The sequence below is a fragment of the Acomys minous genome (assembly GCF_964271855.1).
Source record: "Acomys minous genome assembly, chromosome: 11".
NCBI classification, from domain to species: domain Eukaryota; kingdom Metazoa; phylum Chordata; class Mammalia; order Rodentia; family Muridae; genus Acomys; species Acomys minous.
The window spans coordinates 6865350-6879329 of NC_140492.1; the positions used below are offsets into that span (position 1 = coordinate 6865350).

The 13980-nt window shown below is 46.7% G+C and overlaps 1 protein-coding gene across 1 annotated transcript; it reads left to right on the forward strand.

Moving 5' to 3' along the window:
- Nucleotides 1–6074: 6074 nt before the first annotated feature.
- On the forward strand, nucleotides 6075–11675 carry DNAJC28 (DnaJ heat shock protein family (Hsp40) member C28). The gene is made up of 2 exons (XM_084801850.1): nucleotides 6075–6219; nucleotides 8084–11675. The coding sequence occupies exon 2, from the start codon at nucleotides 8112–8114 to the stop codon at nucleotides 9261–9263; it is 1152 nt and encodes a 383-aa protein (XP_084657976.1). The 5' UTR covers nucleotides 6075–6219; nucleotides 8084–8111; the 3' UTR covers nucleotides 9264–11675.
- Nucleotides 11676–13980: the final 2305 nt, after the last annotated feature.

Here is a 13980-nt window from a genome sequence, read left to right on the forward strand (position 1 = left end):
CCTGGAACCAGAATAGATCTTAGAATAGCAGACAGGACGCTGGAAGGCAGCGGAGACTGAGTGAGAGACTCCTGCTGTCGGCTCCGGCTCCGATAGGTCATGCTGCTAGCCCTTCCCAGGGCAAGAGGAAGCAATGTCCACCCTTCTCCTCCGCTCCCAGCCCCAGGCTGTGCACCGACCTCCCGCAGCTGGAGAGTACCTAGCAGGGATGAAGGGTTTTTCTGTGACTGCATAGATGGCGCCCGCCTCTACCGCCTTCCCTGGTCTGTATAACCAAGCCTCTTCCCAGCCACTTGCAATTAAGGCAGATTTGCATACAACAGGTGGGAGCAATGGATACTCAGGTGAACATCTATACACACAGACACAAATACACACACACACACACACACACACACACACACACACACACACACACACACACGGATGTGAACAGCCAGCAAGCCCAGATGGGTTAACCCTTTGCAGGCAGTACAGCCTAACTCTTATGATGGCAGATACTTGACTTGGTTGGGTTTGTTGTTATTTTTGTTTTTTTGAGACCGGGTTTCTCTGTGTAGCTTTGGCTGTATTGGACTCGCTTTGTAGACCAGGCTGGCCTTGAACTCACAGTGACCTGCCTGCCTCTGCCTCTGAAGTGCTTGGATCAAAGGTGTGTGCCACCATGATCAGCTTTGTCACTCTTTTGTTTGGTTGGTTTTGTTTGTTTTTCAAGACAAGGTCTCTCTGTGTTAGCCTGGCTGTCCTGGACTCGCTTTGTAGACCAGGCTGGCCTCGAACTCACAGCGATCCACCTGCCTTTGCCTCCCAACTGCTGGGATTAAAGGCATGCACCACCACACTCAGCTTCTTCCCCCACCCCCACCCCCCTTTCTTTGGTTTTTCAAGACAGGGTTTCCCTGTGTAATAACACTGGTTGTCCTGCAACTCTCTTTGTAGACCAGGCTGGCCTCAAATTCACAGATATCCACCTGCCTCCACTCCTCAAGTGCTGGGATTAAAGGTGTGAGCCGCCAAGCCTGGCTCTCTTTTTAAAATATGTTTTTAGGATGGGGTATGATGGCACATGTCTTTAATCCCACCGTTCAAGAGATGGGTCTACATAGTGAGATCCTGTCTCAACAAGCAAACAAAAACTTTAACTAAATAATTCATAATAAGTAAAATAAAAATTTAAAGCAGGCTACATGGTTTTCAGATACCATGATTTTGGTTTGTAGATTCATCTTGCCTAAAACGATCTCATTTCACCTGGTTTTCAGAATTCAACTCCTGATCTCCTGCCTCTACCTCCCAAGTGCCTGGAGTACAGTGGGCTTCTTCCAAATGCAGGCATATTTTAATATTTCCTAGGGAGGCGGTACATGACCAAGCACTGCCCTGCACTCATCACAAACCGAGCATAGGAAACGTCACCAATATTCTGCAAGGTCCCTGACGCCTTGTGTCTTTAGTCCTCCACCACTGCGAGGAGTCACTCCGGTTTTTCCATTGTTGTAACTAAGTACTTGGTCCAGGAGTGGATTTACATGCCTTCCAACTGAATTCCACTGGAGAGCCAAACCTTGGCTACAGATTCCTACGACACGCCGAGCGACTACTCTGAAATTCTGCGATTGCGTGAAGAGCTGGAATGTTGTAGATCCAGAGCCACATTCTCTCTCTCTCTCTCTCTCTCTCTCTCTCTCTCTCTCTCTCTCTCTCTCTCTCTCTCTCTCTCTCTCTTTCTGGAACAGGTTTTCTCTGTGTAGCCTTGGCTATTCTGGACTCACTTTGTACAGCAGGCTGGCCTCAAACAAGCAATCTGCCTGCCTCTGCCTCTGCCTCCCTAGTGCTGGGATTAAAGGCATGCGCCACCAGGCCTGGCCTGAGTCACATTCTCTTGGGCTGGTTTAGCCCCCTAGTGGCTATGTATTGCCCACATCTGTAAGTGACTTAACATTTTTGAGACTATCAGATAAAATCCTTTCGGAATGTGCAGACACATGGGGCCTACAACAGAGATTTCCCAGCAGATGTTCCCAATAATGTATTTGAGCGACATCTTGATTTATAATGACACTGTTACCATGATGTAGCATGGAATTGGGGGTCACCTGAATCTCTTCTTGGGCCATGGACACTTCTATTTGCTCTAGAATAAATAATCTCTTATTCCCTTTGAGGCAAGAGGTTTTCTCTGTGTGTGTGTGTGTGTGTGTGTGTGTGTGTGTGTGTGTGTGTGTGTGTTAAACAGAGTGTGTATATGAGTATGTATGAGTGTGTCTGGTTTGTAAGCTTATGAATGTGTGTGTGAGGGAGTATGTGTATGTGAGTGTGTGTGTGTATGTATGAGTAGGTGTGAGTGTGTGTCTAAGCATGTGAATGTGCATGTAAGTGTGTGTGAGAGTGTGAGTGTGAATGTGAGTATGTATGAGTATGTGTGTAAGCATGTGAAGGAGTATGTGAATGTAAGGGAGTGTGTGTGTGTGCATGCACATGCATTTGTGTTTTGGCATCAACATCTATATAAATTGAATACCAAAAGATATATGTACTTTTTGTATTTGGCTTTGTTGGTTCACATTAATGTAAGATCCATATCGTACTGTTTCTTCTGGAGACAGGGTTTCTCTGTGTAGCCTTGGCTATCCTTGACTCACTTTGTAGACCAGGCTGGCCTCGAACTCAGAGATCTACCTGCGTCTGCCTCCCTAAATGCTAGGATAACAGGTGTATGCCACCGTGCCTGAGTCCATATTGAATTTTTGTCAATCACAAGTCAATATGTGAAAATGTCACAGTTAGCTGGGGTGTGGTGGTACACGCCTTTAATCTACCAAGTGAGTCCAGGACAAGCAAGGCTACACAGAGAAACCCTGACTCGAAAAAATCAAAAAGAGAGCAGGGCAGTGGTGCCCCACACCTTTAATCCCAGCACTTGGGAGGCAAAGATAGGTGAATCACTGTGAGTTCGAGGCCAGCCTGGTCTACAAAGTGAGTGCAGGACAGCCAAGGCTACACAGAGAAACCCTGTCTTGAAAAAAGAAAAAGAAAGAAAGAAAAGAAAAGAAAGAGGCTGGAGAGATGGCTCAGAGGTTATGATCACTGACTGCTCTTTCAAAGGTCCTAAACCGGGGGTGGTGACACACGTCTTTAATCCCAGCACTCGGGAGGCAGAGGCAGGTAGATCCCTCTGAGTTTGAGGCCAGCCTGGTCTACATTGTGAGTCCAGGACAGCCAAAGCTACACAGAGAAATCCTGTCTAAAACAAAACAAAACAAAAAACAACACAGCCCTTACCTCAAAAGGAATAAGAAATAGTTTAGCTAGGCGGTGATGGCACACACCTTTAATCCCAGCACTCAGGAGGGTTTCTGAGTTCAAGGCCAATAAGGTCTACAAAGTGTGTTCCAGGGCAGCCAGGGCTGTTACAGAGAAGCCCTGTCTTGGGTGGAGGGTGGGAGGGGAGAAGAAAAAAAATAGTTGTATGTGATCTGTATGAATGACCAAGACCGCAAAGTACAGATTCCGGTTGCTCAGAACGACATAGTCCACTATGGAAGTAAGAGTAGGAGATTTCATTAATTATAGAGCAAAGAAAGTCACAAATCAAGGCACTTACTGACCACCTGGGTGGGGACCTCGGGTTGGGGGGGTTACAGCAAAGTGGAGGAAATGGGATATAAGTTTCAGATGCTAGCAGGGTTTGGGGGAAGCTGGTAGTCTGCTGACGATACAACTTAAAGGCTTTGCGTGATGGTCTGTTAGGTTAGACACTGGTCAGAAATGAATGGCTTTAAAACTAACAAAACAAACTGAAAGTAGTCCAAGATAAACTGGTTCTTGTCTGTAACTTTGTGGGGGCAGGGGGTTGGGAAGTGGGGAAGGGTTGGTTTTGATTTGTTTGTTTTGTTTTTTCAAGACTGGGTTTCTCTGTGTAGCCCTGGCTGTCCTGGAGCTCATGTTATAGACTAGGCTGCTTCAGACTCAGAGATCTGCCTGCCTCTGCGTCCCGGATGAGGGCTGGGACGAAAGGTGTGGGCAACCACTGCTGGGCATCGTTCTGGCTCTGTAGTGTTCCAACCCTGCCTAATCAGGAGGTTCTAATCAGCCATTCAGCCTCGTAGAGTCAAGATAGGTATGTCCCCGAGGTGAGGGCTTTAGTTTCTAAATCCTTACAACAGCAGTATGAGGTAAATGCGATTTTGTTCTGTTTTACAATGAGGAAGTAATCATTGCTTGAGACACTGATCTTGTGAGAATTACAAAATGGGTGTACATACCATTTGGCAGGAAGCCTTGCACATGAAGCAATATTTCTCAGGCCACCATTCTCACCCTTTGGAGGCAGAAAAAGGCCCTCAAAATTTAAAGTTATAAACAATATAATCATTTTCTTTACTTTTGTTGTTGTTGTTCTTGTTGTGGTTTTTGTTTTTTGTTTTTTGTTTTTTCGAGACAGGATTTCTCTGTGTGGCCTTGGCTGTCCTGTAGTCACTTTGTAGACCAGGCTGGCCTCGAACTCACAGCGATCTGCCTGCCTCTGCCTCCCAAGTGCTGGGATTAAAGGCTGCACCACCACCATCCAGCTTCTTTTACTTCTGTTTGTTTGTCTGTTTTGGTTTTTAAAAAATATTTATTTATCTATTATGTATACAGTATTCCGCCTGCATGTACATCTGCATGCCAGAAGAGGGCACCAGATCTCATTGTGGATGGTTATGAGCCACCATGTGGTTGCTAGGAATTGAACTCACAACCTCTGGAAGAGCAGTCAGTGTTCTTAACTGCTGAGCCATCTCTCCAGCCCCCTTGTTTCAGTTTTTTGAGACAGGGTTTCTCTGTGTATCCTTGGCTGTCCTGGACTCACTTTGTTGGCCTGGACACCAGGTTGGCCTCAAACTCCCAGTGATCCACCTGCCTCTGCCTGCTGAGTGCTGGGATTAAAGGTGTGCACCACCGCGCCTGGTGAACTCAAGAGCCTCTTAACCGCTGAGCCATCTCTCTAGCCGGAAGAGCTGTTTTTCTCAGATTAACAGAGTACTTATAGCCCAGTGCTTGGCAAACACAGATGCTAAATACACAGTTACTGTTTGCTTTTCAAGCTTTATTCTATTTTACATGTATGGGTGTTTTGCTTGCATGTTTATGTGCACCACGCATGTGCCTGGTGCCACCCACAGAGGTCAGAGGGCGCTGGATCCCTTGGATCGCGAACCACCATGTGGGTGCTGGGAATTGAAGCCAGGTCCTCTGCAAGAGCCACAAGTGCTCCTAAGCGCTGAGACAATTTACAGCCCCACGTTTACTACTTCACGTTTTATTTTACTGTCAGGCAGATCTCTGTGAGTTCGAAGCCAGCCTGGTCTCCAAAGCGAGTCCAGAACAGCCAGGGCTATTACACAGAGAAGCCCTCTCTTGAAAAACCAAACCAAACCAACAAAATAGCAACAACAAAAAACAATCAAGAAGTTGCCCTTCAGGGTAAGGGAGGAGCATGCTTAATCCCACCAGGGACAGAATTTAAAGCCAGAAGACCTCTCTTTAATTTGTTTTTTCCCTCCCCTTCCAAGGCCTGACCACGTGCACTGCTTGAAGAATGGTGAAGTGAGGCATGGTCCAGCAGGCACAGTTCTGAGAGTGCTTGCCTAGCATATACAAACCTTTGGTTTTACATCCCCAGCATCCCATAAACAAGTGACAAAGGGCTGTAATCCCAGCACCTGGAAGATGGAGGCAAGAGAATTTGTAACTCAAAGTACTCCTCTACCAAATAGCAACTGCGAAACCAACATGGCCTAAAGGAGACGGTGTATCAAAAACAACATCCAGCCAAACAAAAGACTGGCTGAATCAAAGACTGTCTTTCTAGGCCTAAAGAAGACTATTGATGGTGCAGGTGTCCCACGGGGACAAGCAGGCTAATCTTCCTCCGGCCGAAACAATTTATTGAGGTCCAGTGCTCTCCAAATCACATACACGCTGAAGTCACAAACCCATCTCGCTCCATAACTCCTCTCGAAGCCCCAAGGCCCGAACTCCGCTCTAGCGGGAGAACTACATTTCCCACAATCCAAATCGGCCGAACCCTGCCCTCGAAAGCGGGTGGAGGCGGGGCCTATCGCCCCCGGTACAACAACCGGCGTCCCGAGGTGTCTGTCCTCTGGTCCCTTGGGGTATGGGTCTGTAAGAGAGAGACCGGTGTCCCTGGTGAGGGAGGCCGCCTGACGCAGTGAGGTATGATGCAGGGCTCCGCCGTATAGCGCGGCAGAGGGGCCGGTATCCGGCGGGGAGGCCAGGTGGTGGGGGCTGAGGGTGTCAGCGCAAAGGGGCCTCAAGCCGCCGAGCCCCCATCGGGGCTGTGAAGGTGAGTACGGGGTGCAACTGGACTGACTCTGTCCAGAGACACCCTTCACCACGGTGAGCATAACCACCAGCATTCCAGACAACTCTAAAATCCATTGACCCCTATATTGTGAGATCCGGGTTCCTATGGCTTCTAAAACACGCCTCGCCATCAAAGGTCCCCTAGTTCTCGGCCAACAGTTCTCTAGTCATCATTGTCCTTTGTCAGGATTCAGTGTCTTTCTCCACGGGACCATGCGTTCTCTGTTTGTTTGCTTGTTTGTTTGTTTTGTTAAGTTTTTCTTTCTTTGTTTTTATTTTGTTTTGGCTTTTTGGTTTTTTCGAGACAGGGTTTCTGTATGTTATCTTGGCCATCCGGGACTCGCTTTGTAGACCAGGCTGGCCTCGAACTCACAGAGATCCTCCTGCCTCTGCGGTTTTTTTTGGTTTTTCAAGACGGAGTTTCTCTGTGTGTCCTGGACTTGCTTTGTAGACCAGGCTGGCCTCCAGCTCACAAAGATCCACCTGCCTCTGCCTCCCGGGTGCTGGGATTAAAGGCTTGCGCCACCATGCCCGAAAGGAAGGACCATGCGTTCTTAATATGCAGGGGCTGGCTCACCTTTCATCCCCCTCCCTGCCTCATCACTTAGCAAATAGTGTGGTGCTTACACACTTGATTCTATTCAATCTCAGATGACTCTCGGTATGGGTCTCTGATGTTCCCAGTTTGCTGTGCAAGAAGTATTCTTGGGAGAAGATGCTTTGCAATGAGGAGGACCTTGATACACTGTCTGAGACAAACAAACAAATAAATACATAAATAATGGTGCTCAGGGAAATTTTCAGTTTGCTAAAGATACAATTAAGCCAAGTGTGGAGGGTGGGTGCTAGCCTTTAATCCCAGTACTCTGGAGGCTTTAGGCAGGCTGACCTCTGTGAGTTTGAAGCCAGCCTGGTCTATATAATGAGTTAGTTCCAGGATAGTCAGGGCTATGTAGAGAGACCCGGTCTCAAAAGCAACCAAACAAACACCAGTCAAGCCAACTCTCTCCTGTGCCCCAACTGTAACTGTTACAATGTGTAATTTCGTTGAGTTGCTTAACCATTTAGATTTGTTTTCTTATAAAATGAGAAAATTGCATTAGATGAGTTCTAAGAACTTCCTACGTCTTAAATTCTGTGTGTGGCGAGTGGTAGAATTCAGATTCACAATATGTAATTGCTAACCATCAATGCCTATCTTCCAGCCATAACCGTAAAATAGTCATAAATATTTATATATTTTTGCATACCAACATTGTTACAAAGAGTTGACTATTTTCCTTTTTCTGTTTCTGTTTTTGTTTTTTGAGACAGGGTTTCTCTGTGTAGCCTTGGCTGTCCTGGACTCACTTTGTAGGTCAGGCTGGCCTCGAACTCACAGCAATCCGCCTACCTCTGCCTCCCGAGTGCTGGGATTAAAGGCGCATACCACCACGGCCTGCTTTTTCTTTTTCTTTTTTGCCTTTATATGCATATGTTTGCATGTCTGAACACTGTGTGCATCCAATGCCTAAGTAAGCCAGAAGATGTCCGACCCCCTGGGGCTGGCATTAGGGACATTACTTAGGTGCCGTGTGGGTGCTGGAAACCAAGCTTCAGCCCACTGTCTTGCCCCCAGATCCAGTGCTTACTAAGCAACCCACACCCCAACTCACTTTGCTATTGAAAACGCCTGGTAATACACGCTTAGTCACCGCTCTTTGCTGTTTCGTAGATCGCTGATAGGAAGAATTCTAGACACCATGATAAACACGAGGTGCATGAAGATGGCCCGGGTCTTCAGACTGCATCTAGTAAACAAGTCATTGATTGCTCGTGGGGCAGAAATGCTCTCAGGTCCCGGATTTAGGATGATATCAACCCATAAGTCCAAGAAGAAGATCAGAGAATATTATAGGCTGCTGAATCTAGATGAAGGATGCTCAGCCGACGATGTCAGGGAGTCTTTTCATAAGCTTGCCAAGCAATACCATCCAGACAGCGGCTCTAATAACGCCGACTCCGCAACATTTATAAAGATTGAAGAGGCATATAGGAACTTGCTTTCCCACGTGATAAAACAAACACATGCCAGACGAAGTAAAGCTGGAGACGCAGAAGAAGAGGAAGAGAAATTCAAATATAGTACACCACAGCACCGACACTATTTAAGCTTTGAAGGCGTTGGCTTTGGGACGCCGAGTCAGCGAGAGAAACAATACAGGCAGTTTAGGGCGGACCGTGCGGTGGAGCAGGTGATAGATTATCAAAGACAGAAGCTTGAGAGGGAGCACTTTGCTGATAGCATAGCGGTCAGAGACGTAAGACAGAGCAAAGAACAGAAGCTAACCCAAGCCATAGAACGCCTGGTGGAGGACCTCATCCAGGAGTCAATGGCAAAAGGCGACTTTGACAACCTCAGTGGGAAAGGAAAGCCTCTGACCAAGTTTTCTGGCTGTTCGTATATCGATCCCATGACTCACAACCTGAACAGAATATTGATCGATAATGGGTACCAACCAGAGTGGATTCTGATGCAGAAGGAAATTAAGGATACCATTGAGCAGCTTCGAGAAGCACTTTTAGTGTGCAGGAAGAGGCTTGGGAACCCACTGACACCAGGGGAACAGACACAGTGGAGCCAATCGTGTGAGAAGTTTCAAGAAAACATCCGAAAGCTAAACAAGCGAATTAGCGATTTCAACTTGATTGTCCCCATTCTCACCAGGCAGAAAGTCCATTTTGATGCCCAGAAAGAAATTATCAGAGTCCAGAAAATGTATGAGGCCTCCATAGAAGTGAAAGAAACCACAGATGAAAACCCAACTGACATTAGCCAGGGAGAAGAGAAAACACCCAGAGTCAAGACAGGCTTTCGAAGCTGGTTGAATCTGTGGAAGTTCATTAAAATATGACTATTCTGACATTCATGGTCAGTTACTGTTCTGGTCCATTTTGAGTCGCTCTGACACCAGACATAGAACCACAGATTGAGTGATGTGTCCCAAGGACTTGAGAATTATGTGCCTTTGTAGCTTTTACAGAACTAATCACACCCCCGGTGATAGAAAGGGATCCTACCGCTGAAGGAAACAGGCTAATCTGTGCATGTCAGTCTTTAGGTGATGGGCTCTCGGGCTGAGACCCATGACCCACACAGGGCGGTCATTCCAGAAACCGTAGTGGTCTTTCAAATGCTAGGAACTTAAAGGTAGTCACTATTTGGTATTTCTAAACATACGTGTTTAAGCAACAACAAAACCAAAAGGTGGTTGTTTTTTGTTTGTTTTGTTTTGTTTGTCTTTGGATATAGGGTCTCTCTGTGTAGTCTTGACTGTCCTGGACTCACTTTGTAGACCAGGCTGGCCTCGAACTCACAGCGATCCACCTGCCTCTGCCTCCGAAGTGCTGGGATTAAAGGTGTGTGCCACCACTGCCTGGCCAAAAGGTGTATTTTTAAAACATAAATAGTTGTAATGAGATTTAGTCAAGTTAATGTCTCCAAATGAAAATTTAAAAATCTCAGAGGCAGGTGGATCGCTGTGAGTTTGAGGCCAGCCTGGCCTCCAAAGTGAGTCTAGGAGAGCCAGGACAACACAGAGAAAAACCCTGTCTTGAAAAACAAACAAACAAACAAAAAAAAGATTTTAAAATATCAAAAAATAAAAATATTTTAAAAAGAAAGAAAGGAGGGCCGGGCGTGGTGGCGCACGCCTTTAATCCCAGCACTTGGGAGGCAGAGGCAGGCGGATTGCTGTGAGTTCGAGGCCAGCCTGGTCTACTAAGTGAGTCGAGGACAGCCAAGGCTACACAGAGAAACCCTGTCTCGAAAAATGAAAAAAAAAGAAAGGAAGGAAGGAAGGAAGGAAGAAAGGAAGGAAGGAAAGAGGCTGGAGAACCAGCCCAGTGGTTAAGAGTGCTTGCTTCTTCTTGTTCCTGCAGAGGACCAGAGTTCAATTTCCAGCACCCATGTCAGGTGGCTCACAACTGCCTGGAACTCCTGCTGCAGGGATCCAGGCCTCTGTAGACACCTGCACAAGCACACACACATGCACAGGTGTGCCTGCACGAGTGCACATAAATAATAAATTAAAAATATCTCGATAAAGGCCAGTTGTGGTGGCACACGCCTTTAATTCCAGCACTTAGGAAGCAGAGGCAAGGGGATCGCTGTGAGTTCCAGGCCAGCCTGGTCTACAAAGTAAGTCCAAGGCAGCCAGGGCTACACAGAGAAACCCTGTCTCGAAAAACAAGCAAAAATTTCCAGAGGACAGGTGGTTGTTGCAAGTTTGCTACTGTGTATTCCTGAGTTTATCAAAGCTCCAAACTCAAAAGCCTTGGAACACCTGCGAGGTGGAGACAAACTGAAAGTCAGGAAATCAGTCTGCTGGGACTCCTGCTCGTACAGAGGCCTTCCTTGTGGGCACTGGACAATGAAACCGCCAAGCAAGTAGGTAGGCTAACTGTTAGATCCAGTGGCTACATAAGTCAGCTAAGCAAGTTGATTTAAAAGTTCTAACAAAGGTTCCAATGCTGCAGAGTTTGAATATATATTTGTAACTTCTAGAGGGGGCAAAGTCCCTAAGAACAATTTGAAGGGGCAAGTTCACTTCCAGTGTTTTCTCTGACTTGCAGTTTCTTCTCTGATCATTAGTTGAAATCTAGGTTTCCATAGTTTGCCCAAACCCCACAGCGCTGTGAGTCACACTCCCCAGAGACCTTTCAACAGTGTAAGAACCCCTAACTTATTCTTTTAGAGACCCAACCCCCTGTCTTGGGAACCCTTTGGTAGTTGGCCTAAGATGAGGTGTCTGAGGTTTGTTCCTTGGCTTCTTCAAGTGACAGGAAACAGAAAGCAATGAGCACTGTAGAGATGCATTTTGGGAGAACAGCTCCCAACAAGTTGGGGGCCAACAAATCGTTTTGCAAAGTATGAGATGGCTAAGCAGCAAGGAAGCCTACATCCTCAAAAGTAAGTTGGTGTCTTTCTGTCTGTGGTTGAACATTAGTTGGCACCATAAATGATCTTTTTTCTTTTAGTTGGAATGTGTTACCTGGCTCCCACAGTGATAGCACTTTATTACCATAAATGAAATTGTCAACAGCCTGGGATATGGCCCTCTGATAAGAGCTATGGGCCAGAATGTTTTAGAAGCCTGTTTTTCTGTTGACTCTTCTTTTAAAAATGGGAATTTGGAGTGAACATGAATGAAATAATGTTTAGTATTATACATGAGAAGGTGATGTTATTAAAAAAACTATTAATTCTAGTACCATTCACTTTATGTTTGCAAATGTCTGTATTAATAAAATCACCTTAAGCCGGGCGTAGTGGCACACGCCTTTAATCTCGGCACTCGGGTGGCCAGCCTGGTCTACAAAGCGAGTCCAGGACAGCAAGGCTACACAGAGAGACCCTGTCTCAAAAAACCAAAAAAAAAAAAAAAAATTAATTAATAATAATAATAATAATAATAATAATAATAAAATAAAATAAAATCACCTTAATGATTATTTAGTTGTCCACTGATCTATAACAAGTAATACCTACCATTTAAATCTTTTTTTATTCCTATCTTATTTTCTTTCTTTTCCTTTCAAAAATTTTCTATTTACTTATGTTTATGTGTATAGGTTGTTTGCTTGCATGTATGAACCTTGAGAACAGCAGTCATAGATTGTCAAAGGGAGAGACAGTACTCCCAGGGACAAGCAAATCAGCATTGGTCAGTCACAAGGGCTCAGGAATGTCCAAAAAGGCGGGAAGCCCAGCCAGGGCACCAAGCAGCTGCTAACAGGAAGTTGGTAACAGGAAGTGCATCTGGAATGAAGGGCCAACCCAGGCCTTTAATTGCAGCACCTGGGAGGAAAAGGCAGGTAGATCCCTTCGATGCTGAGGCCATTCTGAGACTGAGTTCCAGGACTGCATAGTGAGACCCTGTCTCAAATTAATGGGGGCGGGGGCTGGGGGAAAGGTCAAGATAAGGGGCATGGTTAAGGGGAGCACATGTCTAGGAGGGGCCATTCTAGGACCCCCCACGTCCACTTAGAAATACCATCTTTCTGTTTGACAGCGTTTTGGTCACTCACTGTCCTTTGAAGTCATGACGTCTAGCATTCCCCTATCTGAGTCCTCAGAAATCTATAATTGAGGGGACCAAATGGACCCCTCACCCTCAACCCTTGGTGCCTCTGTTGTCACCAGCACCCTGGCTGTAGGCAGAGGACAATTACCCTTCTACACGTATGGTCTAAAGACAAACACAAATGTTGTAATGGCCCCAACACCAGGTTGGAACATCCAATCCTTTCTACTTAGGGCTCAGACATAAGGAGAGGGAAAAGTCCTTAGGGTGGCCAGCCTGGCCTGCTCTCTCCAGTTCGCCACCAAGCGGGGTTCTCAGGGAGACCCACCCCTGTGGGAGGGTTCCTACCTGGGGCACACAGGTAAGAAGACATCTGTGGCGCTGGAGATATTCCAGAGGAATTGCTTGTTCCTCTGATATTTAGAACAGGTTCCCGCCTTCTGTTACAGGCAAGCCCGGGTCTGTCCATTCTTTCATCCAGCCACAGTGTATTAATCCTTCTGGTGTTGCTGCAACTCAATGCCCAGGGAGGGCTAATTACTAAGAGAAAGTTACGTAGCTCAAGGCACTGGAGGGCCAAGGAACAGCCCTGCCGCCATCTCTCTCTGCCGTGCCTTCTCCTCCTTGCAGCACATCACGGCAGGAGCCTGACTATGGAGAGATTGTATCTGCAAACAGGAAGCCGGAGAGAAACTGGTCAGGGCAGACGCAGGCTTTGTAGTAACCCCTTGGGAAGAACTAACTAGAGTCCAGAGTAAAACACCCTAATCCCTTCCTAGAACCTGGGGGCCCCCCACTGGACCCCACTCTCACTGATGGGTTTGTTTCTTGAAACAAGCTCTCTGTAGCCCAGAGTGACCTATACTCCTAGCAGTCCTCCTGCCTTGGGTGCTGAGATTATAGATATGCGCTACTACCCCAGGCTTTATATCTATCTATCTATCTATCTATCTATCTATCTATCTATCTAGTCATTTATTTTTGAAACAGGGTCTCATGTATCCCAAGACTGGCCTCAAATTTGTTATGTCTCTGAGGATGGCTTTGAGCTTTGAATCCACCTGCCTATCAGTTCAGAGTGTTGGGATCACAGGCCTGTGCCACCAGCTGGCTTTATGCCCTGCCAAGCATTTGGACCCAGGGTTTTAAGCATGCTCGGCACGCACCTACCGACTAAGCTACATCCCAGCCCTAGAGACCCCCACCTTTCAGAAGACTCCGCATCATCTCTCAAAGGTATTCCCTATGGACCCAAATCCTAACACACAAAATGTTGGGGGACAAACTGAAGTCACCCAGACATAACAGTATCTACCTATGCTGGTTGGTTTTTCCCAACTTGACACAACCTGGAGCCATCTGAGAAGAGGGAACCTCCATTGAGAAAATGCTCCCATTAGTCTGGTGTGGCTCTCCTCTTCCCTAGGGGGCAGCTGGCCACCAGCCCACAAAGGCAGGAGGAGCAGAAGGGAGGCACAGAGCTCAGAAGACCATGAACACGATGGCGATTGACCACTCCGGAAACCACTTCAGGGAGCTAGTTCAA

Coding starts and splice junctions, on each gene's coding strand:
- DNAJC28 (XM_084801850.1), top strand. CDS start 8,112: ATGATAAACACGAGGTGCATGAAGATGGCCCGGGTCTTCAGACTGCAT.